This window comes from Pristiophorus japonicus, chromosome 27, assembly GCF_044704955.1.
Source record: "Pristiophorus japonicus isolate sPriJap1 chromosome 27, sPriJap1.hap1, whole genome shotgun sequence".
Taxonomy (NCBI): Eukaryota; Metazoa; Chordata; class Chondrichthyes; family Pristiophoridae; genus Pristiophorus; species Pristiophorus japonicus.
The window spans coordinates 1,190,603-1,217,663 of NC_092003.1; the positions used below are offsets into that span (position 1 = coordinate 1,190,603).

The window sequence follows — 27,061 nt, forward strand, 5'->3', positions numbered from 1 at the left end:
TCAGTGAGCACAGAGGGTGATGGGTGAGCGGGACTCGGTGAGAGTTAGGACACGGGGCAGTGAGCACAGTGGGTGATGGGTGAGCGGGACTGGGTGTGAGTTAGGACACGGGGCAGTAAGCACAGTGGGTGATGGGTGAGTGGGACTGGGTGTGAGTTAGGACATGGGGCAGTGAGCACAGGGGGTGATGGATGAGCGGGACTCGGTGTGAGTTAGGACACGGGGCAGTGAGCACGGGGTGATGGGTGAGCAGGACTGGGTGTGAGTTAGGACACGGGGACAGTGAGCACAGGGGGTGATGAGTGAGTGGGACTGGGTGTGAGTTAGGACACGGGGGCAGTGAGCACAGGGGGTGATGGGTGAGTGGGACTCGGTGTGAGTTTGAACACGGGGCAGTGAGCACAGGGGGTGATGGGTGAGTGGGACTGGGTGTGAGTTAGGACACGGGGCAGTGAGCACAGGGGGTGATGGGTGAGTGGGACTGGGTGTGAGTTAGGACACGGGGCAGTGAGCACTGGGGGTGATGGGTGAGTGGGACTGGGTGTGAGTTAGGACACGGGGCAGTGAGCACAGAGGGTGATGGGTGAGCGGGACTCGGTGAGAGTTAGGACACGGGGTCAGTGAGCACAGTGGGTGATGGGTGAGCAGGACTGGGTGTGAGTTAAGACACGGGGCAGTGAGCACAGTGGGTGATGGGTGAGTGGGACTGGGTGTGAGTTAGGACATGGGGCAGTGGGCACAGGGGGTGATGGGTGAGTGGGACTGGGTGCGAGTTAGGACACGGGGTCAGTGAGCACGGGGTGATGGGTGAGTGGGACTGGGCACGAGTTAGGACACGGGGCAGTGAGCAGAGGGGGTGATGGGTGAGTGGGACTGGGTGTGAGTTCGGACACGGGGCAGTGAGCACAGGGGGTGATGGATGAGTGGGACTCGGTGCGAGTTAGGACACGGGGTCAGTGAGCACAGGGGGTAATGGGTGAGTGGGACTGGGTGTGAGTTAGGACACGGGGTCAGTGAGCACAGGGGGTGATGGGTGAGCGGGACTCGGTGCGAGTTAGGACACGGGGCAGTGAGCACAGGGGGTGATGGATGAGCGGGACTCGGTGCGAGTTAGGACACGGTCAGTGAGCACAGGGGGTGATGGGTGAGCGGGACTGGGTGTGAGTTAGGACACGGGTCAGTGAGTACAGGGGGTGATGGGTGAGTGGGACTGGGTGTGAGTTAGGACACGGGGTCAGTGAGCACAGGGTGTAATGGGTGAGTGGGACTGGGTGTGAGTTAGGACACGGGGCAGTGAGCACAGGGGGTGATGGGTGAGTGGGACTCGGTGCGAGTTAGGACATGGGGCAGTGAGCACAGGGGGTGATGGGTGAGTGGGACTGGGTGTGAGTTAGGACACGGGGGCAGTGAGCACGGGGTGATGGGTGAGCGGGACTGGGTGTGAGTTAGGACACGGGGCAGTGAGAACAGGGGGTGATGGGTGAGTGTGACTGGGTGTGAGTTAAGACACGGGTCAGTGAGCACAGGGGGTGATGGGTGAGTGGGACTGGGTGTGAGTTAGGACACCGGGTCAGCGAGCACAGGGGGTGATAGGTGAGTAGGACTGGGTGTGAGTTAGGACACTGCGCAGTGAGCACAGGGGGTGATGGGTGAGCGGGACTGGGTACCAGTTGGGACACGGGGCAGTGAGCACAGGGGGTGATGGGTGAGTGGGACTCGGTGCGAGTTAGGACGCGGGGCAGTGAGCACAGTGGGTGATGGGTGAGCGGGACTGGGTACGAGTTAGGACACGGGGCAGTGAGCACAGGGGGTGATGGGTGAGCAGGACTGGGTGTGAGTTAGGACACGGGGCAGTGAGCACAGTGGGTGATGGGTGAGTGGGACTGGGTGTGAGTTAGGACATGGGGCAGTGAGCACAGGGGGTGATGGATGAGCGGGACTCGGTGTGAGTTAGGACACGGGGCAGTGGGCACGGGGTGATGGGTGAGTGGGACTGGGTGTGAGTTAGGACACGGGGGCAGTGAGCACAGGGGGTGATGGGTGAGTGGGACTGGGTGTGAGTTAGGACACGGGGGCAGTGAGCACAGGGGGTGATGGGTGAGCGGGACTGGGTGTGAGTTAGGACACGGGTCAGTGAGCACAGGGGGTGATGGGTGAGTGGGACTGGGTGTGAGTTAGGACATGGGGCAGTGAGCACAGGGGGTGATGGGTGAGCGGGACTGGGTGTGAGTTAGGACACGGGGCAGTGAGCACAGGGGGTGATGGGTGAGTGGGACTGGGTGAGATTTAGGACACGGGGCACAGGGGGTGATGGGTGAGTGGGACTGGGTGCGAGTTAGGACACGGGGCAGTGAGCACAGGTGGTGATGGGTGAGTGGGACTGGGTGTGAGTTAGGACACGGGGCACAGGGGGTGATGGGTGAGTCGGACTGGGTGCGAGTTAGGACACGGGGCAGTGAGCACAGGGGGTGATGGGTGAGTGGGACTGGGTGAGAGTTAGGACACGGGGCACAGGGGGTGATGGGTGAGTGGGACTGGGTGCGAGTTAGGACACGGGGCAGTGAGCACAGGGGGTGATGGGTGAGCGGGACTGGGTGTGAGTTAGGACACGGGGCAGTGAGCACAGGGGGTGATGGGTGAGTGGGACTGGGTGTGAGTTAGGACACGGGGCAGTGAGCACAGGGGGTGATGGGTGAGTGGGACTGGGTGTGAGTTAGGACACGGGGACAGTGAGCACAGGGGGTGATGGGTGAGCGGGACTGGGTGTGAGTTAGGACACGGGGCACAGGGGGTGATGGGTGAGTGGGACTGGGTGTGAGTTAGGACACGGGGCACAGGGGGTGATGGGTGAGTGGGACTGGGTGTGAGTTAGGACACGGGGCAGTGGGCACAGAGGGTGATGGGTGAGTGGGACTGGGTGTGAGTTAGGACACGGGGACAGTGAGCACAGGGGGTGATGGGTGAGTGGGACTCGGTGTGAGTTAGGACACGGGGACAGTGAGCACAGGGGGTGATGGGTGAGCGGGACTGGGTGTGAGTTAGGACACGGGGCACAGGGGGTGATGGGTGAGTGGGGCTGGGTACCAGTTAGGACACGGGGCAGCAGAGTTTGAGGTGAGCTCCAGATTATGGAAGGTGGGAGGCCGTCGGAGAGAGCATTGGAATAGTCGAGGCTCGGGGTAACAAAGGCGTGGCTGTGTGTTTCAGCCACGGATGAGCTGGGGCGATGGCGGAGTCAGGCGATGTTCGAGAGGTGGATGTAGGCGTCTCGGTGATGGACATTGCGGGGTCAAACAGGACACCAATGTTGGGAAGGATCTGGTTGCACATCAGACGGTGGCCAGAGAGAGGGATGGAGTCGGTGGCTGGCGGACAGAGTTTGTGGCGGGGAATGAAGATGATGGCTTGGGTCTTCTCGCTATTTAATTGGAGGAAGGTTCCAGCATTGTGACATTGGCGCTACTCATTGTCGGGTTGGTTTGACCTGATCTTCCCCAACATGGTTACTTCCCACTTTCTGTCCGGGTAATGAATGGACAGAAGCTGCCCCTGAGGGGAGGGGGCAGGGAGAGTTGACACGCCTCACTACTTCCCCAGGGCCTCTCCCAGCACCTGGTTCCAGGCTGGAAGGCACTGGCCCCGTGTGTAGAAGAGGAAAGTGGTGAATAACAAGCGCCGAAAGTAAGAGTCACCTCTAGTGCTGCAAAGTCAGTCATGTTGGTGAGGATTGGCATCGCCTGTTCGGACAGGAAGCCACCCGGGCTGTCCTCCAGGAGGGCGTCTTGCCTGCAGCTTTCCGTCTTCACTGACATGGAGGTGAAGGGAGGAGAGAGGTGGCCGGCATCTCTCAGGGCCGCCTTCACATCGTTCTACAAAAGCAACAGTTTACATCGAATGGCATCGAGTGTACAGCACAGACACAGGCCACTGGGCCCCACTGCTCCGTGCCGGGGTTTATGCCCCACCGCTCCGTGCCGGGATTTATGCCCCACCGTTCCGTGCCGGGGTTTACGCCCCACCGTTCCGTGCCGGGGTTTACGCCCCACCGCTCTGTGCCGGGGTTTATGCCCCACCGCTCCGTGCCGGGGTTTATGCCCCACCGCTCCGTGCCGGGGTTTATGTCCCACCGCTCCGTGCCGGGGTTTATGCCCCACCGCTCCGTGCCGGGGTTTATGCCCCACCGCTCCGTGCCGGGGTTCATGCCCCACACCAGCCCCCTCCCACCCCTCTCCATCTCCCCCCATCACCCCATCCTTCTATCCCTCTCTCCCCCGTGTGTTTATCCAGCCTCCCCTTAAATACATCGATACTATTCACCTCAACCCCTCCCTGTGGCAGCGAGTTCCACATTCTCACCGCTCTCTGGGTAAAGAAGTTTCTCCTGAATTCCCCGTTGGGTTTATCAGTGACTGTCTGATATTGGTGGCCCCCAGTTCTGGTCTCCCCCACAAGGGGAAACATCTTCTCTACATCTAACCTATCGAACCCCCTGCATAATACTAAAGACCTTTATCAGCTCACCCCTTAGCCTTTCTCATTTCTACAGAAAAGAACTCCATCCTGTTCCATCCCCCTGATCGGTATCACATCTCAGTTCTGGTATCATTCGAGTAAATCTTTTCTGCACCCACTCCAGTGCCTCTATATCCTTTATATAAAATGAAGATCAGAGCTGTGCACAGTGCTCCAAGTGTGGTCTAACCAAGGCTCGCTACAAGTTTAACATAAACGCTCTGCTTTTCAATTCCATCCCTCGAGGAATGAAGCCCAGTGCTGGCTTTTTATGGCTTTATTAACCTGCGGCACGAATGTTAGTGCTTTGTGTATCTGTGCCCCCTGATCCCTCAGCTTTTCCTGATGCCTATAAACTCTCAGTTGTGGCTGAGACACTCGCTCTTTAACCTCCAATGAGACAGATCAAGAAGGTTTGAGATTCATTGATAAGTGCTGGCACGAAGCAAGATGATAAGAATCATCAAATGCCATTGTACAATGCAAGTTGAAGCTCCCAGCGATAAGGCCGCTGGCACACTTTGTTATTTAGCTTGTAAACCGGGGGAGAGGATAGAGTCAGTGAGGCAGAGCAAAGGAAATATAATCAGGCGGTCGCCCTTTGAAAGAAAAAGAGAAAGACTTGCATCTCTATAACGCCTTTAACGACCACCGGACGTCTCAAAGAGCCTCACAGCCAATGAAGTACTATCGGAGTGCGCTCACTGTTGTAATGTGGGAAACGCCAATTTGCGCACAGCAAGCTCCCACACACAGCGATGTGATAATGACCAGGTCATCTATTTTAGTGATGTTGATCGAGGGGATAAATATTGGCCCCAGGACACCGGGTAGAACTCCCCTGCTCTTCTTCGAAATAGTGCTGTGGGATCTTTTACGTCCACCTGAAGAGGGCAGACGGGGCCTTAGTTTAATGTTCTTATGTAACTTAATAGAGGTTTCAAGATGATGTGGGGTTTGGGAGAAGTCGACTGTTCCCTCTGGTGAGAGGACATGGATTTAAAATCATTGGGGGAAAGATCTGGAGGGGAGAAATGTTTTCACTCGGAGGCGTCGGGATCTGGAACGCTCTCCCTGAAAAGGAGGTGGACCCTGATCACATCAGTAGTTTTAAAAGGGAGGATGAGCTTGCAGGGTGACCGACAAGCGGGGATGTGGGACTGAACACGATTAGCTCTGTCACAGAGCCAGCACGGGCACGAGGGGCTGAATGGCCTCCTGCTGTGCTGTCGGTTTCTATGATTCTCTAAGTGTACTGGAATTGAATCACTGCCTTCATAGAATGTTACCGCACAGGAGGATCCCATTGGGCCCCTCGAGCCCGTGCTGTGCCGGCTCTGTGACAGAGCGATCCAATCAGTCCCACTCCCCCCCTGCTCTTTCCCCACAGCCCGGCACATTTCTCCTGTCCCAGTATTGATCCCATTCCCGGTTTGAAAGTTGTCATTGATTCTGCTAAGGCCGACAATATTAAGTCACGGGAGTTGACTGAAACCGCCAGGGTTCACTCCCAGTTTCAGAGGAGTTTTCACTCCTTTTGCGGTGTCGCTTTCGGGGTTAATCAGAATAACATTTGCGGTGGGTTCTGGGAGAAATCACCATTTAAACCGGTCACGGAGGTAACAGAATGGTTCCTGAAGGTTTATTGTGCAGTGACTGGGAGCTGCAATAAAAGTGATGCGCCAGTGAGTCAGCTGTGTGTACAATACTCTCTCTCTCTGCTCATTGAGTGGGTCTTAAAACCACTCACTGTGGAGGTGATACACCCCACAGTACAACAACAGCAAGTAGCAACGTTAAAAACTCACCGAGAGTGAGAAATGCGTCTCATAACTTGGGGTTAGAGGGAAAATTACTGGTTTAGAGCCTCTGGTTAGGAATTTACTGAACTCATTCACATATTTAGTCCCGTGGCTATCATTTACAGGCAAGAGTGCAATATATTAAGGTACCCTCCCCTCCCACCTCCCCAGCATCATTGCAGGGCGATGGGGAAAGGGCAGGGGGGAGTGCAACTAATTGGATTGCTCTTTCAAAGGGGCCAGCACAGGCTCGTTGGGCCCAGTAGCCTCTGTGCTGTAGGGTTCTCTGGTGGTGGAATTCGGAACATTCGGTCCATCGTGCCATTGCGAGCTTTTCACCTGAAGCTACCTGCTCTTAGTTCCTTGCCCTTCCTCCCGTATCCTTTCCAAACACTTGCCCAATCCGCTTCTAAATGCTGTAACGTTCTTTGCCCCTTGTGATTAACAGTTCCCTGTGTGCGGACAAAAATCACCGTGGTTCTCCCAGTGAGAATCCACACTCCATTCCTCCTCGTTCCAGATTCGTCAATCATTAGAAACAATTTGTATGTCTCCTCAAAACCTTTCGTGAACATACCTCTGTCAGTAGCCTCCTTAAATGCACAGCTCCAGTCAAAAGATACTCCATGCCTAACACTGAACCTAACAGTGTTTGAAGACCGGGCCCTCAAATCCACCACCAAGCTCATGGTCTACAGGGCTGTAGTGATACCCGCCCTCCTGTATGGCTCAGAGACATGGACCATGTACAGTAGACACCTCAAGTCGCTGGAGAAATACCATCAACGATGTCTCCGCAAGATCCTGCAAATCCCCCGGGAGGACAGACGCACCAACGTTAGCGTCCTCGACCAGGCCCAACATCCCCAGCATCGAAGCACTGACCACACTCGACCAGCTCCGCTGGGCAGGGCCACATTGTCCGCATGCCCCCCAGACACGAGACTCTCAAAGCAAGCGCTCTACTCGGAACTCCTACTCAGCAGGTGGGCCCAAGGTGGGCATAGAAACCTTTCAAGGACACCCTCAAAGCCTTCCTTGATAGAGTGCAACATCCCCACGACATCTGGGAGTCCCTGGCCAAAATCCACCCTAAGTGGAGGAAGTGCGTCCGGGAGGGCGCTGAGCACCTCGAGTCTCGTCGCCGAGAGCGTGCAGAAACCAAGCGCAGGCAGCGGAAGGAGCGTGCGGCAAACCAGTCCCACCCTCCCCTTCCCTCAACCACTGTCTGTCCCACCTGTGACAGGGACTGTGGCTCCCGTATTGGGCTGTTCAGCCACCTAAGGACTCATTTTTGGAGTGGAAGCAAGTCTTCCTCGATTCCGAGGGACTGCCTGTGATGACTCCATGCCTAACACTGACCTTCCTGCTCTTTGTACACACACACGGATTCATCCTGCCTTCCGCAGAACCTCATTTTTGGGAGCTGTCTATGCTAATGAGACAGTGCCCGCCACAGACAGTCAATTCTTGAGTTATTGCCCCTACTGGGGCGTGGTATTAACCGACCTGGGTCACACTGTGAGGGGTCCTCATGCATCCGTTAATGCCTGTGTGGATGTGCAGGGCGGACAGGCTCTTGAACTGTTCTTTGCAGTATCCGCAGGTGATGGAATGTGAGATGTCTACCTTCTCTTCCATCCCTCTCCTGCACCAGAAACAAACAGCAGAGAGTGAGAAAGGACTTACATTTCTATAGCGCCTTTCATAACCACAGGACATCCCAAACTGCTTCACAGCTAATGAAGTACTCAGTTCTGTTGTCATGTAGGAAATGTTAATTTGCATGCAGCAACTCCCACAAACAGCAATGTGATAATGATGTATTGATTGAGGGATACATATTGGCCCCAAGACACCAGGGTTAACTGCCCTGCTCTTTTTCCAATAGTGGTTGTGGGATCTTTTACATCCACACGAGAGGGCAGTCAGAACCTGGGTTTAATGTCTCCTCTGAAAGACAGCAACTCCCAACAGTGCAGGAGTCCCTCAGTACTGCCCCTCCCACAGTGCGGCACTCCCTCAGTACTGCCCCTCCCACAGTGCGGCACTCCCTCAGTACTGCCCCTCCGACAGTGCGGCACTCCCTCAGTACTGCCCCTCCGACAGTGCGGCACTCCCTCAGTACTGCCCCTCCGACAGTGCGGCGCTCCCTCAGTACTGCCCCTCCGACAGTGCGGCGCTCCCTCAGTACTGCCCCTCCGACAGTGCGGCGCTCCCTCAGTACCGCCCCTCCGACAGTGCGGCGCTCCCTCAGTACCGCCCCTCCGACAGTGCGGCGCTCCCTCAGTACTGCCCCTCCGACAGTGCGGCACTCCCTCAGTACCGCCCCTACAACAGTGCGCTCCTCCAATTCTGCCCTCTTGCCCATCCCCCGATTCCCATCGCTCCACCATCGGTGGCCGTGCCTTCAGCTGCCTGGGCCCCAAGCTCTGGAACTCCCTCCCTAAACCTCTCCACCTCTCTCCTCGTTTAAGTCGCTACTTAAAACTGACCTCTTTGACCCAGCTTTCGGTGGCTCGGTGTCACAATTCTGTCTGATTTACGCTCCTGTGAAGCGCCTTGGGACCTTTTAAAGGCGCTATATCAGTGCAAGTTGCTGTTTGTTGCAGTGGGATACAGCAGCTTTGTCCCATTATCAGCCTTTAAAAATCCGTTCAAAGGCTCGATAGTCCATTAGCTGCTGACTTGTCTGAACCTTCGCTCCTCCCTGTGTCTGTTAGCGATTTCTATAGAGGGGTTTCTGCGTAAGACCTGTCAGACGCTGACTGACCTGCTGTGCATTACAAGTTGAACCTCCTTTATCCGGAAGCCTCGGGACCTGGCTTGTGCCGGATAAGGGATTTTTCCGGACGAGGGGTGGTCACGTTAAATTGGATGGTACCAGGTACTGAGCAAGGGGATATCGGGGCTGGGAGCGGGGCAGAGAGATCGTGGGGGCGGTGGATCGCGGGGTCAGGCCAGCGATTGCGGGAGTCGGCAGCGAGGAAGAACATGAGTTTGCTCATGTCAGAGCGGCCGGGAATGGTGCCGGACAAGGGAGGTTCAATCTCACGCCGCTGCTCCATCTGTCACGCATGATGCTGCACTTCAGTCAGAAAGGTATTCGAAGGGAGGGAATGCCACTCACTTCCTGCTGCTTGTGCAAGCAAGTTACAGAATTGTCGCTCGGTAATTCGCCTCGATTGACCTGAGGACGTGAGTTGTCAGAGCGTTTCCCCACAGGGAGTACCTGAGCACTGTACTTAAAGGGACAGGCACGGTCAAACATAGCTCCATCCAGCACTGTACTTAAGCGGACAGGCACGCTCAAACATAGCTCCATGCAGCACTGTACTTAAAGGGACAAGCACGCTCAAACATAGCTCAACCATACCATTGTACTTAAAGGGACAGGCACGCTCAAACATAGCTCCATCCAGCACTGTACTTAAAGGGACAGGCACGCTCAAACATAGCTCCATGCAGCACTGTACTTAAGCGGACAGGCACGCTCAAACATAGCTCCATCCATCACTGTACTTAAAGGGACAGGCACGCTCAAACATAGCTCGATCTTCGCATTGTACTTAAAGGGACAGGCACGCTCAAACATAGCTCAACCATACCATTGTACTTAAAGGGACAGGCACGCTCAAACATATCTCGACCATAGCATTGTACTTAAAGGGACAGGCGTACTTAGACATCGCTCCATCCAGCACTGTACTTAAAGGGACAGGTGTGCTGAAACAGAGCTCCACTTTCGCACTATATTTAAAGGGACAGGCGTGCTTAAACATAACTTGACCTTAGCACGTCATTTAAAGCGACAGGTGTGCTTAAACTTAACTCGATCTTAGTAGTGAAACATTCTAACAGTCTCGAGAGTGCTCACGTGTAATGCAGCAGGAGCTTAGCTCGAATCATATTTAAAGGTCTTTATTTAGCACATCGCACTTGCATAACCGAAATTGGCTTGGGTTTCCCAGTAGCCAATCACAAATCGCTTGGCCACTATCCCTTTCCATTGGTGCCTCTCCCCACCCCTCACACCATGTGCAGCCACGCACTAACACCAGGCATGCTGACACATCAGCATGCTGGGCCCGAGGGGGGAGTTACCCCCAGTGCAATGCCTTACCTTTGGTCTGACATTCTCTCACAGGGCTGAGGAACCTGCAAGAACAAGAACAGGGGATTATTAATAATCTTGATGTGCTCAATAGCTCACGTGGACACATTCCACGCACGCTCACACAGTCGTTCAGTTTGCAAAGTGCACTCTCCCGTGTGGCAATAGGGCCCTGCAGATCATGGCGACGCCGCATTTCACCCCGCTCTGTGCTGTGTTCGTCTGCTACTGAAACCCTCATCCCACGCTCTCGTCCCCTCCACACTCGACTATTCCAACGCTCTCCTGGCCGGCCTCCCACCCTCCATAAACTTCAGCTCATTCTGCTGCCCCCCGTGTCCTAACTCGCACCGAATCCCACTCACCCGTCGCCCCCTGTGCTCACTGCCCCGTGTCCTAACTCACACCGAGTCCCACTCACCCATCACCCCCTGTGCTCACTGACCCGTGTCCTAACTCACACCCATCACCCCTTGTGCTCGCTGCCCCGTGTCCTAACTCGCACCGAGTCCCGCTCACCCATCATCCCCTGTGCTCACTGCCCCGTGTCCTAACTCGCACCCAGTCCCACTCACCCATCACCCCCTGTGCTCACTGACCCGTGTCCTAACTCACACCCAGTCCCACTCACCCATCACCCCCTGTGCTCACTGCCCCGTGCCCTAACTCGCACCCAGTCCCACTCACCCATCACCCCCTGTGCTCACTGCCCCGTGTCCTAACTCGCACCGAGTCCCACTCACCCATCACCCCCTGTGCTCACTGCCCCGTGCCCTAACTCGCACCCAGTCCCACTCACCCATCATCCCCTGTGCTCACTGCCCCTTGCCCTAACTCGCATCCAGTCCCACTCACCCATCACCCCCTGTGCTCACTGCCCCGTGTCCTAACTCACACCCAGTCCCGCTCACCCATCACCCCCTGTGCTCACTGCCCCGTGTCATAACTCGCACCCAGTCCCGCTCACCCATCACCCCCTGTGCTCACTGCCCCGTGTCCTAACTCACACCCAGTCCCACTCACCCATCACCCCCTGTGCTCACTGCCCCGTGTCCTAACTCACACCCAGTCCCACTCACCCATCACCCCCTGTGCTCACTGCCCCGTGCCCTAACTCGCACCCAGTCCCACTCACCCATCACCCCCTGTGCTCACTGCCCCGTGTCCTAACTCGCACCGAGTCCCACTCACCCATCACCCCCTGTGCTCACTGCCCCGTGCCCTAACTCGCACCCAGTCCCACTCACCCATCATCCCCTGTGCTCACTGCCCCTTGCCCTAACTCGCATCCAGTCCCACTCACCCATCACCCCCTGTGCTCACTGCCCCGTGTCCTAACTCACACCCAGTCCCGCTCACCCATCACCCCCTGTGCTCACTGCCCCGTGTCATAACTCGCACCCAGTCCCGCTCACCCATCACCCCCTGTGCTCACTGCCCCGTGTCCTAACTCACACCCAGTCCCACTCACCCATCACCCCCTGTGCTCACTGCCCCGTGTCATAACTCGCCTTCCAATCCCCCCCACGGCCCCTCCCCTCCCTATCTCGGTCACCTCCTATAACCCCCATCTCGCTGCGCTTATCCAACTCTGGCATCCTGTGCCTCTCACTGTTTTTGCCCAACCATTGGCGGCCGTGCCTTCAACCCTGTCGATCCTGAGCTCTGGAATTCCCTCACGAAACCTCTCCCCTTCTGCGCCTCTCCCTCCTCCTTTAAGACCCTCCTTTTCGGTCTTCTGCCGCCCCTCTTAGCGTCCTGTAAGGGCGGCAATGGCGGCGGAAAGCACTTGCGCCCGGGCAGCCAACCTCCGGTGCCCCGCCGGGACATTCGGTGCTGGTATTGGCGGGACGCAGAACATTAACGTTCGGTGAGCCGGTTTACAACGTTGTGCATGCGACACTGGCTCGGTTTTTGGTTGCCGCCTGACCCTTAGGGCGCCTAGGCGGGAATGTCTGTGGAAGCTCGCGTTCCGAATGTAGGCGCCACAGTGAGGTAAGTAATAGCGACACGATGGGCCGGAATGGCCTCTTCCCGCACTGGAAATTCCTGTCATTCTATCAACAACAACAACAGTGTGTATTTATATAGCGCCTTTAGTCTAGTGAAACGTCCCAAGGATCTTCACAGGAGTGTAACGAGTTCAAAATTTGACACCGATCCGCATAAGTAGAAATTAGGGCAGGGCTTGGTCAATGAGGTATGTTTTAAGGAACGTCTTGAAGGAGGATAGAGAGGTTTAGGGAGGGAGTTCCAGAGCTTGGGGCCCAGGCAACAGAAGGCACGGCCACCGATGGTGGAGTGATTATAATCAGGGATGGTCAGGAGGGCAGAATTAGAAGAGTGCAGAGATCTTGGCGGGGTTGTGGGGCTGGAGGGGATTACAGACATAGGGAGGGGCGAGGGCCGTGGAGGGCTTTGTAAACAAGATTGAGAATTTTGAAATTGAGGCGTTGCTTAACCGGGAGCCAATGTAGGTCAGTGAACACAGTGGGTGATGGGTGAGAGGGACTCGGTGCGAGTTAGGACACGGGGCAGCGAGCACAGGGGGTGATGGGTGAGCGGGACTGGGTGCGAGTTAGGACACGGGGCAGCGAGCACAGGGGGTGATGGGTGAGTGGGACTGGGTGCGAGTTAGGACACGGGGCAGCGAGCACAGGGGGTGATGGGTGAGTGGGACTGGGTGTGAGTTAGGACACGGGTCAGTGAGCACAGGGGGTGATGGGTGAGTGGGACTCGGTGCGAGTTAGGACACGGGGCAGCGAGCACAGGGGGTGATGGGTGAGTGGGACTCGATGCGAGTTAGGACATGGGGCAGTGAGCACAGTGGGTGATGGGTGAGTGGGACTCGGTACGAGTTAGGACACGGGGCAGTGAGCACAGGGGGTGATGGGTGAGTGGGACTCAGTGCGAGTTAGGACATGGGACAGTGAGCACAGGGGGTGATGGGTGAGCGGGAATTGGTGCGAGTTAGGACACGGAGCACAGGGGGTGATGGGTGAGTGGGACTCGGTGCGAGTTAGGACATGGGGGCAGCGAGCACGGGGTGATGGGTGAGTGGGACTCGGTGCGAGTTACGACACGGGGCAGTGAGCACAGGGGGTGATGTGTGAGTGGGACTCGGTGCGAGTTAGGACACGGGGCAGCGAGCACAGGGGGTGATGGGTGAGTGGGGCTCGGTGCGACTTAGGACACGGGGCAGTGAGCACAGGGGGTGATGGGTGAGCGGGACTCGATGCGAGTTAGGACACGGGGCAGTGAGCACAGGAGGTGATGGGTGAGTGGGACCTGGTGCGAGTTAGGACATGGGACAGCGAGCACAGGGGGTGATGGGTGAGCGGGACTCGGTGCGAGTTAGGACATGGGGGCAGCGAGCACAGGGGGTGATGGGTGAGTGGGACTCGGTGCGAGTTACGACACGGGGCAGTGAGCACCGGGGGTGATGTTTGAGTGGGACTCGGTGCGAGTTAGGACACGGGGCAGCGAGCACAGGGGGTGATGGGTGAGCGGGACTCGATGCGAGTTAGGACACGGGGCAGTGAGCACAGGGGGTGATGGGTGAGTGGGACTCGGTGCGAGTTAGGACACGGGGCAGTGAGCACAGGGGGTGATGGGTGAGCGGGACTCGGTGTGAGTCAGGACACGGGGCAGTGAGCACAGGGGGTGATGGGTGAGCGGGACTGGGTGCGAGTTAGGACACGGGGCAGTGAGCACAGGGGGTGATGGGTGAGCAGGACTCGATGCGAGTTAGGACACGGGGCAGTGAGCACAGGGGGTGATGGGTGAGTGGGACTTGGTGTGAGTTAGGACACGGGGCAGTGAGCACAGGGGGTGATGGGTGAGTGGGACTGGGTGTGAGTTAGGACAGGGGGCAGTGAGCACAGGGGGTGATGGGTGAGTGGGACTGGGTGCGAGTTAGGACACGGGGCAGTGAGCACAGGGGGTGATGGGTGAGCGGGACTGGGTGTGAGTTAGGACACGGGGCAGTGAGCACAGGGGGTGATGGGTGAGTGGGACTGGGTGTGAGTTAGGACACGGGGCAGTGAGCACAGGGGGTGATGGGTGAGCGGGACTGGGTGTGAGTTAGGACACGGGGCAGTGAGCACAGGGGGTGATGGGTGAGTGGGACTGGGTGTGAGTTAGGACACGGGGCAGTGAGCACAGGGGGTGATGGGTGAGTGGGACTGGGTGTGAGTTAGGACACGGGGCAGTGAGCACAGGGGGTGATGGGTGAGCGGGACTGGGTGCGAGTTAGGACACGGGGCTGTGAGCACAGGGGGTGATGGGTGAGTGGGACTGGGTGTGAGTTAGGACACGGGGCAGTGAGCACAGGGGGTGATGGGTGAGCGGGACTGGGTGTGAGTTAGGACACGGGGCAGTGAGCACAGGGGGTGATGGGTGAGTGGACTGGGTGTGAGTTAGGACACGGGGCAGTGAGCACAGTGGGTGATGGGTGAGTGGGACTGGGTGTGAGTTAGGACACGGGGCAGTGAGCACAGTGGGTGATGGGTGAGTGGGACTGGGTGTGAGTTAGGACACGGGGCAGTGAGCACAGGGGGTGATGGGTGAGTGGGACTGGGTGTGAGTTAGGACACGGGTCAGTGAGCACAGGGGGTGATGGGTGAGTGGGACTGGGTGTGAGTTAGGACACGGGTCAGTGAGCACAGCGGGTGATGGGTGAGTGGGACTGGGTGTGAGTTAGGACACGGGGTCAGTGAGCACAGGGGGTGATGGGTGAGTGGGACTGGGTGCGAGTTAGGACACGGGGCAGTGAGCACAGGGGGTGATGGGTGAGTGGGACTGGGTGTGAGTTAGGACATGGGACAGCGAGCACAGGGGGTGATGGGTGAGCGGGACTGGGTGTGAGTTAGGACACGGGGCAGTGAGCACAGGGGGTGATGGGTGAGTGGGACTGGGTGTGAGTTAGGACACGGGGCAGTGAGCACAGGGGGTGATGGGTGAGTGGGACTGGGTGTGAGTTAGGACACGGGGCAGTGAGCACAGAGGGTGATGGGTGAGTGGGACTGGGTGTGAGTTAGGACACGGGTCAGTGAGCACAGGGGGTGATGGGTGAGTGGGACTGGGTGTGAGTTAGGACACGGGGCAGTGAGCACAGGGGGTGATGGGTGAGTGGGACTGGGTGTGAGTTAGGACACGGGGCAGTGAGCTTTGGATCACCTGTAGTTTACGCGGGGTGGGATGTGGGGGGCCGGCCAGCAGTGTGGGGTGATGGGATCTATCTCGAGTCGCCGTGCCCCAGTGGGAGAGCGCCCCCCCGCCCCCCAGTTCGCTCCTACCTGCTGCCAGAACAGGCTCGGTGGGCAGGCCTGTGATGCCACGTCGTTGGGCAGTGCCACACCCAGTGGGCTCAGGAGCTCTGCACAGCTCGTCTCCTCGTGGTTCTCCTGCTCCTGCTGTGGGCAGCCCGCCACGTACTGCACGGAGGGAGAGGTGTGCAGCTGCTGGGGATTCTGCACTGCAACACAGAGGGCGTTCGGTTATCAGCTGCCGGAGGGAGGCTCCGCTCAGAAACATAACATCGGAAATAGGAGCAGGAGTCGGCCATTCGGCCCCTCGAGCCTGCTCCGCCATTTAATACCATCATGGCTGATCTGATCATGGACTCAGCTCCACTTCCCCGCCCGCTCCCCATAACCCTTCACTCCCTTATCGGTCTCATCGCCGTGAGCGTGCAGAAACCAAGCGCAGGCAGCGGAAGGAGCGTGCGGCAAACCTGTCCCACCCTCCCCTTCCCTCAACCACTGTCTGTCCCACCTGTGACAGGGACTGTGCCTCTCGTATTGGACTGTTCAGTCACCTAAGGACTCACTTAGCAGTGGAAGCAAGTCTTCCTCGATTCCGAGGGACTGACTGTGATGATATCAGTTAAGAAACTGCCTATCTCTGTCTTAAATATATTCAATGTCCCAGCCTCCACAGCTTTCTGAGGCAGCGAATTCCACAGATTTACAACCCTCAGAGAGAAGAAATTCCTCCTCATCTCAGTTTTAAATGGGCGGCCCCTTATTCTAAGACCATGCCCCCTAGTTCTAGTCTCCCCCATCAGTGGGAACATCCTCTCTGCATCCACCTTGTCGAGCCCCCTCATAATCTGATACCTTTCGATAAGATCACCTCTCATTCTTCTGAATTCCGATGAGTAGAGGCCCAACCTCCTCAACCTTTCCTCATAAGTCAACCCCCTCATCTCCGGAATCAACCGAGTGAACCTTCTCTGAACTGCCTCCAAAGCAAGTATATCCTTTCGTAAATATGGAAACCAAAACTGCACGCAGTACTCCAGGTGTGGCCTCACCAATACCCTGTATAACTGGAGCAAGACTTCCCTGCTTTTATACTCCATCCCCTTTGCAATAAAGGCCAAGATACCATTGGCCTTCCTGATCACTTGCTGTACAGGCCACTGGGCCCACCACTCCGTGCCAGGGTTTATGCCCCACCGCTCCGTGCCGGGGTTTATGCCCCACCACTCCGTGCCGGGGTTTATGCCCCACCGCTCCGTGCCGGGGTTTATGCCCCACCGCTCCGTGCCGGGGTTTATGCCCCACCGCTCCGTGCCGGGGTTCATGCCCCACCGCTCCGTGCCGGGGTTTATGCTCCACACCAGCCCCCTCCCACCTCATCCTTCTATCCCTCTCTCCCCCGTGTGTTTATCCAGCCTCCCCTTAAATACATCGATACTATTCACCTCAACCCCTCCCTGTGGCAGCGAGTTCCACATTCTCACCCCTCTCGGGTAAAGAAGTTTCTCCTGAATTCCCCGTTGGGTTTATCAGTGACTGTCTGATATTGGTGGCCCCCAGTTCTGGTCTCCCCCATGGTTTTTTTCCAGAGGTTTTGCATTGAAAAGTCGTAAAGTTATGCGAAACCTGTATTGACCCTTGGTGAGACCACACTTAGAGCACCATGCACAGTTCTGGTCTCCATATACCTGGGTTAGACCACACTGGGAGCACTGTGCACAGTTCTGGTCTCCATATACCTCGGTTAGACCTCACTTGGAGCACTGCGTACAGTTCTGATCTCCATATACCTGGGTTAGACCACACTTGGAGCATTGCGTACAGTTCTGATCTCCATATACCTGGGTTAGACCACACTTGGAGCATTGCGTACAGTTCTGATCTCCATATACCTGGGTTAGACCACACTGGGAGCACTGTGCACAGTTCTGGTCTCCATATACCTGGGTTAGACCACACTGGGAGCACTGCGTACAGTTCTGGTTGCTATATTATAAAAAGGATATCGAGGCACTGGAGAGGGTGCAGAGATTTACAAGGATGATACCAGAAATGTGAGGGTATACATATCAGGAAAGGATGAACAGGCTGGGTCTCTTTTCTCTTGAAAAAAGAAGGCTGAGGGATGACCTAATAGAGTCTTTAAAAGGATGAAAGGTTTTGATAGAGTGGTTACAGAGAGAGTGTTTCCACTTGTGGGGAAGACTAGAACTAGGGGCCATCAATATAAGATAGTTATATAAGACGGAGAGATTGAGGCGAATAGTATCGATGCATTTAAGGGGAGGCTGAACAAACACACGGGGGAGAAGGGAATAGAGGGGTATGCCGATAGAGTTAGATGAGGAAAGACAGGAGGAGGCTCGAGTGGAGCAGATACTCCGGCACGGACTGGTTGGGCCGTATATCCCATGTAATCCTCCACAAGTGGAAACATCTTTGCTATATCCACCCTTTCATAATCCTAAAGACCTCTAGTTTGGGACATCAGTTCAATCGCTAGAACTGGGTTGCCACGCATTGTATAATGTTTGGTGTTAAAGCAGGCCTTAACCCCCAAGGCACTCCACACAGTGAATTACTTCATGGAATGGACTTTGTGGAGAATGAACAGTGGTTCTCCCACAACCCGTAGTGTGATGAATAACTAGCTGATCTATATATTGTTTGGATGATGTTGGTTGAGCAAGGAATGTTGGCCAGTTCACTGGGAGAGGGTGAGACGAGGGGTGGGAGGAGGGTGATATGGAGCAGTGGGGCTGGCTGGCCTGTTTCTGTGCCGCAAATTCCATGTATTCTTGCGGAATGTAACCGTACTGTAAATACAACCCATCATCTGTTCTACAATAGTGTCCACCATCCCATTATTGACATTTTCCAGGCTGTAACACTCTGATATACCCCACACTGTAACACTGATATACCCTACACCCCTCACTGTAACAGTGATATACCACACACCCTCACTGTAACAGTGATATACCCCACACCTCTCACTGTAACAATGATATACCCCACACCCCTCACTGTAACACTGATATACCCTACACCCCTCACTGTAACACTGATATACCCCATACCCCACACTGTAACACTGATATACCCTACACCACTCACTGTAACAATGATATACCCCACACCCCTCACTGTAACACTGATATACCCTACACCCCTCACTGTAACACTGATATACCCCACACCCCACATTGTAACACTGATATACCCCACACCTCTCACTGTAACAATGATATACCCCACACCCCTCACTGTAACACTGATATACCCCACACGCCTCACTGTAACACTGATATACCCCACATCAGTCACTGTAACACTGATATACCCCACACCCCTCACTGTAACACTGATATACCCCACACCACTCACTGTAACAATGATATACCCCACACCCCTCACTGTAACACTGATATACCCCACACACCTCACTGTAACACTGATATACCCCACACCCCTCACTGTAACACTGATATATTCCACACCCCTCACTGTAACACTGATATACCCCACACACCTCACTGTAACACTGATATATCCCACACCCCTCACTGTAACACTGATATACCCCACACCCCTCACTGTAACACTGATATACCCCACACCTCTCACTGTAACACTGATATACCCAACACCCCTCACTGCAACACTGATATACCCCACACCCCTCACTGTAACACTCATATACCCCACACCCCTCACTGTAACACTCATATACCCCACACCCCTCACTGTAACACTCATATACCCCATACTCCTCACTGTAGCACTGATATATCCCACACCCCTCACTGTAACACTGATATACCCCACACCCCTCACTGTAACAATGATATACCCCACACCCCTCACTGTAACACTGATATACCCCATACTCCTCACTGTAACACTGATATATCCCACACCCCTCACTGTAACACTGATATACCCCACACCCCTCACTGTAACAATGATATACCCCACACCCCTCACTGTAACACTGATATACCCCACACGCCTCACTGTAACACTGATATACCCCACATCAGTCACTGTAACACTGATATACCCCACACACCTCACTGTAACACTGATATACCCCACACCCCTCACTGTAACACTGATATATTCCACACCCCTCACTGTAACACTGATATACCCCACACACCTCACTGTAACACTGATATATCCCACACCCCTCACTGTAACACTGATATACCCCACACACCTCACTGTAACACTGATATATCCCACACCCCTCACTGTAACACTGATATACCCCACACCCCTCACTGTAACACTGATATATTCCACACCCCTCACTGTAACACTGATATACCCCACACCCCTCACTGCAACACTGATATACCCCACACCCCTCACTGTAACACTGATATACCCCACACCCCTCACTGTAACACTCATATACCCCACACCCCTCACTGTAACACTCATATACCCCTCACTATAACACTCATATACCCCTCACTGTAACACTCATATAACCCACGCTCCTCACTATAACACTCATATAACCCACGCTCCTCACTGTAACACTGATATACCCCACACCCCTCACTGTAACACTGATATACCCCACACCCCTCACTGTAACACTCATATACCCCACACCCCTCACTGTAACACTGATATACCCCACACCCCTCACTGTAACACTGATATACCCCACACCCCTCACTGTAACACTGATACACCCCACACCCCTCACTGTAACACTGATATACCCCACACCCCTCACTGTAACACTGATATACCCCACACCCCTCACTGTAACACTGATATACCCCACACCCCTCACTGTAACACTGATATACCCCACACCACTCACTAACACTGATATACCCCACACCCCTCACTGTAACACCGATATACCCCACACCCCTCACTGTAACACCGATATACCCTGCACCCTCACTGTAACACATATACCCCACACCCCTCACTGTACCACTGATATACCCCACACCCCTCACTGTAACATTGATATACCCCACACTCCTCACTGTAACACTGATATACCACACACCCCTCACTGTAACACTGATATGCCCCACACCCCTCACTGTAACACTGATATACCCCACACCCCTCACTGTAACACTGATATACCCCACACCCCTCACTAACACTAATATACCCCACACCCCTCACTGTAACACTGATATACCCCACACCCCTCACTGTAACACTGATATACCCCACACCCCTCACTGTAACACTGATATACCCCGCACCCCTCACTGTAACACTGATATACCCCACACCCCTCACTGTAACACTGATATACCCCACACCACTCACTAACACTGATATACCCCACACCCCTCACTGTAACACTGATATACCCCACACCCCTCACTGTAACACTGATATACCCCACACCCCTCACTGTAACACTGATATACCCCACACCCCTCACTGTAACACTGATATACCCCACACCCCTCACTGTAACACTGATATACCCCGCACACCTCACTGTAACACTGATATACCCCACACCACTCACTAACACTGATATACCCCACACCCCTCACTGTAACACTGATATACCCCATACCCCTCACTGTAACACTGATATACCCCACACCCCTCACTGTAACACTGATATACCCCACACCCCTCACTGTAACACTGATATACCCCACACCCCTCACTGTAACACTGATATACCCCACACCCCTCACTGTAACACTGATATACCCCACACCCCTCACTGTAACACTGATATACCCCACACCCCTCACTGTAACACTGATATACCCCACACCCCTCACTGTAACACTGATATACCCCACACCCCTCACTGTAACACAGATATACCCCACACCCCTCACTGTAACACAGATATACCCCACACCCCTCACTGTAACACTGATATACCCCACACCCCTCACTGTAACACTGATATACCCCACACCCCTCACTGTAACACTGATATACCCCACACCCCTCACTGTAACACTGATATACCCCACACCCCTCACTGTAACACTGATATACCCCACACCCCTCACTGTAACACAGATATACCCCACACCCCTCACTGTAACACAGATATACCCCACACCTCTCACTGTCACACTCCAGCATACCAGGAACTCTAACACTAGACACAGTGCAGAAGGTGGTCTGGTACCTGGTGAGCTGTGGGTGGGCTGCTGGTACAGCTGGTGTACCAGGGCGTCCCTCTGCTGGCCTTGTGCCCTGTAGTGTTGTCGCTCGCCGTACAGGTACTGCGGGGGCGAGTTGAGCGAAGGGTGGAAGTGCTCGAACTTTGCCGACGGGCACTGTGTCTGGACGGCTGGGCGCTGGGCAGGGTCCCTGCTGAACTGTGCCTGCTGCATATGCTGCAGGAGGTGATGGTGGGCCGGCTGCTGCAGCTGGTGGAAGTGGCCCATCTGGTGCTTGGCCTCCGCCGAGGGCTTGTGGTGCTGGGGCTGCTGCTGCAAGGGGGCAGCGTTCTGCTGCAGGAAGTCCTGCGCTATCGGCTGGGAGGCAGAGGGCAGCTGCTGCTGCAGCCCTACCAAGCGCCGCAGCTGAGGGTAGCTGTAGCGCATCGATGGCGGCAGCATGACCTGAGGCTGCTGGGCGGCAGGCGGGCAGGGCAGGTGCTGGGGCATTCTGGGGTGGTGGGCGTAGCGGTGGGGCAGCGGTTTCTCGGACAGCAGCTGGCGCAGCATGGCGTTCTGAGTGTAGCCGCCCATCCCGCCGGAGCCCGGCACCAGGGAATGCCGGTGGGCAAACGCCTCATCGAATGAGTCCAGCTTGCCGTCCGTGCGCTTGGGTGGCTGCCCCTCGCACTGCCCGTACGCCGGGCCGTAGGGGTACCGCGTCAGCCCATGGTCCTCGGGCTCCTGCTTGATGCCGGCCTGCCCGCCCGCCTCCGGGTGGCCCCAGCCCGCGTCCCCCGCCAGCTCCAGCCCCTTGGGCCCGCCCATTCCCAGCCTGGCAGGGTCCATGGGGTCGGGCTCGAAGCAGGGCGAGGCCGGGTCCTCGGGTTCCGGGACGCCATCCAGTCCCAGCGCCTGCGACAGGCCACCGTCCATCCCCGGCAGCGGGCCGCACTGCCCCGCGTGACGCTGGAAGAAGAGCAGGGCTGCCCCGTCGCCGCTCTCCGCGTGGCTCAGCTGCTGGTCGCCCATGGCTCGGCCCCCCTCTGGTTACTTGGCAAGTGTCGGCAGGGTCCACAGGTCATCAGTCACCGCAGCAGGGAGCTGGAACAAAGAGCAGGCATTAAAAACCAGTGTGGGTAACATAGGAGCCCTTCAGCCCTGCGAGCCTGCACCGCCATTCAGTATGACCATGGCTGATCCTCTATCTCAACACCATATTCCCGCTTTCTCCCCATACCCCTTGCTGCCTTTTGTGTGTATCCCCAGCATCGAAGCACTGACCACACTCGATCAGCTCCGCTGGGCAGGGCCACATTGTCCATATGCCAGACACGAGACTCTCAAAGCAAGCGCTCTACTCGGAACTCCTTTACGTCAAACGAGCCAAAGGTGGGCAGAGGAAACGTTACAAGGGACCACCCTCAAAGCCTCCCTGATAAAGTGCAACATCCCCACCGACACCTGGGAGTCCCTGGCCAAATACCAGTCCGCCCGAAGTGGAGGAAGTGCATCCGGGAGGGCGCTGAGCACCTCGAGTCTCGTCGCCGAGAGCATGCAGAAACCAAGCGCAGGCAGCGGAAGGAGCGTGCGGCAAACCAGTCCCACCCTCCCCTTCCCTCAACCACTGTCTGTCCCACCTGTGACAGGGGACTGTGGTTCTTGTATTGGGCTGTTCAGCCACCTAAGGACTCATTGTTAGAGTGGAGGCAAGTCTTCCTCGATTCCGAGGGACTGCCTGTGACGGTGATGATGATGATTTGTGTCTAGAAATCTATCTATCCCCCTCTTAAATATATTCAGTGACTTGGCCTCCACAGCCTTCTGTGGGAGAGAATTCCACAGGTTCACCACCCTCTGAGTGAAAACATTTCTCCTCATCTCGCTCCTAAATTTCCGACCCCGTATCCTGAGACTGTGACCCCTTGTTCTAGACTTCCCAGCCCCCGGGGAAACATCCTCCCCGCATCCAGTCTGTCCAACCCCGTCAGAATTTTATGCGTTTCAATGAGATCCCCTCTCATTCTTCAGAGGCTCGAGTGGTCGTGAGATTTCCCAGACAGGGTGTTGGTGTTGGGGGGTGGGGGGAGAGAGAGCAGTGTTCGCCAGGGTGGGGGAGAGGAGGAGAGAGAGAGAGAGAGAGAGAGAGCGGTGTACCCCAGGGTGGGGGGGGGAGAAAGAGAGGTGTACCCCAGGGTGGGGGGGGGAGAGAGAGAGAGAGAGAGAGAGAGCGGTGTACCCCAGGGTGGAGAGGGAGAAAGAGAGGTGTACCCCAGGGTGGGGGAAGAGAGAGAGAGAGCGGTGTACCCCAGGGTGGAGAGGGAGAGGGAGAGGGAGAGGGAGAGGGAGAGGGAGAGGGAGAGAGAGAGCGGTGTACCCCAGGGTGGAGAGGGAGAGAGAGAGAGAGAGAGCGGTGTACCCCAGGGTGGGGGGGGGAGAGGGAGAGAGAGAGAGAGAGAGAGAGAGCGGTGTACCCCAGGGTGGAGAGGGAGAGAGAGAGAGAGAGAGAGAGAGAGAGCGGTGTACCCCAGGGTGGGGGGGGGAGAGAGAGCGGTGTACCCCAGGGTGGAGAGGGAGAGAGAGAGAGAGAGAGAGAGAGAGAGAGAGCGGTGTACCCCAGGGTGGGGGGGGGAGAGAGAGCGGTGTACCCCAGGGTGGAGAGGGAGAGAGAGAGAGAGAGAGAGAGAGCGGTGTACCCCAGGGTGGGGGGGGGAGAGAGAGAGGTGTACCCCAGGGTGGGGGGGGGAGAGAGAGAGGTGTACCCCAGGGTGGGGGGAGAGAGAGAGAGAGAGAGAGAGCGGTGTACCCCAGGGTGGGGGGAGAGAGAGAGAGAGAGAGAGCGGTGTACCCCAGGGTGGAGAGGGAGAGGGAGAGAGAGAGAGAGAGAGAGAGAGAGAGAGAGAGAGAGTGGTGTACCCCAGGGTGGGGGGAGAGAGAGAGAGAGAGAGAGAGCGGTGTACCCCAGGGTGGAGAGGGAGAGAGAGAGAGAGAGAGAGAGAGAGTGGTGTACCCCAGGGTGGGGGGAGAGAGAGAGAGAGAGAGAGCGGTGTACCCCAGGGTGGAGAGGGAGAGAGAGCAGTGTACCCCAGGGTGGGGGGAGAGAGAGAGAGAGAGAGAGAGTGGTGTACCCCAGGGTGGGGGGAGAGAGAGAGAGAGAGAGAGAGAGAGAGAGAGAGAGAGCGGTGTACCCCAGGGTGGAGAGAGAGAGAGAGAGAGTGGTGTACCCCAGGGTGGGGGGAGAGAGAGAGAGAGAGAGAGCGGTGTACCCCAGGGTGGAGAGGGAGAGAGAGAGAGAGAGAGAGCGGTGTACCCCAGGGTGGGGGGAGAGAGAGAGAGAGAGAGAGAGAGAGAGCGGTGTACCCCAGGGTGGGGGGAGAGAGAGAGAGAGAGAGAGAGAGAGAGAGAGAGCGGTGTACCCCAGGGTGGGGGGAGAGAGAGAGAGAGAGAGAGAGAGAGAGAGAGCGATGTACCCCAGGGTGGAGAGAGAGAGAGAGAGAGAGAGTGGTGTACCCCAGGGTGGGGGGAGAGAGAGAGAGAGAGAGAGCGGTGTACCCCAGGGTGGGGGGAGAGAGAGAGAGAGAGAGAGAGCGGTGTACCCCAGGGTGGGGGGAGAGAGAGAGAGAGAGAGAGCGGTGTACCCCAGGGTGGGGGGAGAGAGAGAGAGAGAGAGAGAGCGGTGTACCCCAGGGTCGAGAGGGAGAGAGAGAGGTGTAACTCAGAGTGGGGGGGGGCGCGGTGAGAGAGAGCAGTGTACCCCAGGGTGGAGGGAGGGAGGGAGGGAGAGAGAGAGAGAGCGGTGTATCTCATTGTGGGGAGGAGATCGAGAGATTCTGAGAGGTGATCTTATTGAAACATATAAGATAATGAGGGGGCTCGACAAGGTAGATGCAGAGAGAATATTTCCACTCATAGAGGAAACTAAAACGAGAGGACATAGTTTCAGAATAAGGGGCCGACGATTTAAAACTGAGATGAGGATGAATTTCTTCTCTCTGAGGGTTGTAAATCTGTGGAATTCTCTGCCCCAGAGAGCTGTGGAGGCTGGGTCATTGAATATATTTAAGACAGAGATAGACAGATTTTTGAGCGATAAGGGAGTGAAGGGTTATGGGGAGCGGGCGGGGAAGTGGAGCTGAGTCCATGATCGGATCAGCCATGATCGTATTAAATGGCGGAGCAGGCTCAAGGGGCCGTATGGCGGACTCCTGCTCCTATTTCTTATAAGAGGGTTGATTGACTAGATGTGTGGGAACAAAGATGTTGGAAAATCATGGTTTAGGTGGTCAGGTTTTCAAATGAGAAGTGTGGCTAAGATTTTTATCGAATTGACAGTGGCCCTGAGAGTGGGTGTAATGGCCTGGGCACATTGTGAGAACTGTTTGCTCCTGAAGTGGATGGTGAGGAATAATTCAGATCAAGAGCCCTGAAGATGGTGTGTCTTGTCGAATGAATCCCTCCCACTGAACAAATCCACATCAGCCACTTCTCACTAATTCTCCTTTACTAATATCTGGATCTCATTACGCCCAATAACGCCCTCGCTTGTTATTTGCCAAAGTTTTCTGCTCATCAGCCTGAGGGGTGTCAGTGACAGGAAATGGAACATTTCTAAACCCAACGTCCCATCAAACACTCCCAGGGCGGGTACAGGGGGTTAGATACAGAGTAAAGCTCCCTCTACACTGTCCCAACAAACACTCCCAGGGCAGGTACAGCACGGGTTAGATACAGAGTAAAGCTCCCTCTACACTGTCCCATCAAACACTCCCAGGGCAGGTACAGGGGGTTAGATACAGAGTAAAGCTCCCTCTACACTGTCCCAACAAACACTCACAGGGCAGGTACAGCACGGGGTTAGATACAGAGTAAAGCTCCCTCTACACTGTCCCATCAAACACTCCCAGGGCAGGTACAGCACGGGGTTAGATACAGAGCAAAGCTCCCTCTACACTGTCCCATCAAACACTCCCAGGGCAGGTACAGCACGGGGTTAGATACAGAGTAAAGCTCCCTCTACACTGTCCCATCAAACACTCCCAGGGCAGGTACAGCACGGGGTTAGATACAGAGTAAAGCTCCCTCTACACGGTCCCATCAAACACTCCCAGGGCAGGTACAGCACGGGGTTAGATACAGGGTAAAGCTCCCTCTACACTGTCCCATCAAACACTCCCAGGACAGGTACACGGGGTTAGATACAGAGTAAAGCTCCCTCTACACTGTCCCATCAAACACTCCCAG

At 55.9% G+C, this 27,061-nt stretch overlaps 2 protein-coding genes across 6 annotated transcripts in view; one reads left to right on the forward strand and one right to left on the reverse strand.

The window, feature by feature from the left end:
• LOC139239392 (transcriptional-regulating factor 1-like) overlaps window positions 1-22,852 on the reverse strand; it is a 48,996-nt gene extending 26,144 nt beyond the window's left edge. Inside the window, exons 1-5 of the mRNA XM_070868075.1 lie at window positions 21,847-22,852; window positions 15,721-15,904; window positions 10,438-10,476; window positions 7,824-7,962; window positions 3,693-3,869 (exon numbers count right to left, since the gene is read on the reverse strand). Coding sequence (XP_070724176.1) covers window positions 3,693-3,869; window positions 7,824-7,962; window positions 10,438-10,476; window positions 15,721-15,904; window positions 21,847-22,852 — 1,545 coding nt within the window. The remainder of the gene's footprint in view (window positions 1-3,692; window positions 3,870-7,823; window positions 7,963-10,437; window positions 10,477-15,720; window positions 15,905-21,846) is intronic.
• Window positions 1-27,061, forward strand: part of b3gat3 (beta-1,3-glucuronyltransferase 3 (glucuronosyltransferase I)) — a 201,486-nt gene that overhangs the window by 50,309 nt on the left and 124,116 nt on the right. The gene's annotated exons all lie outside the window — the stretch shown is intronic.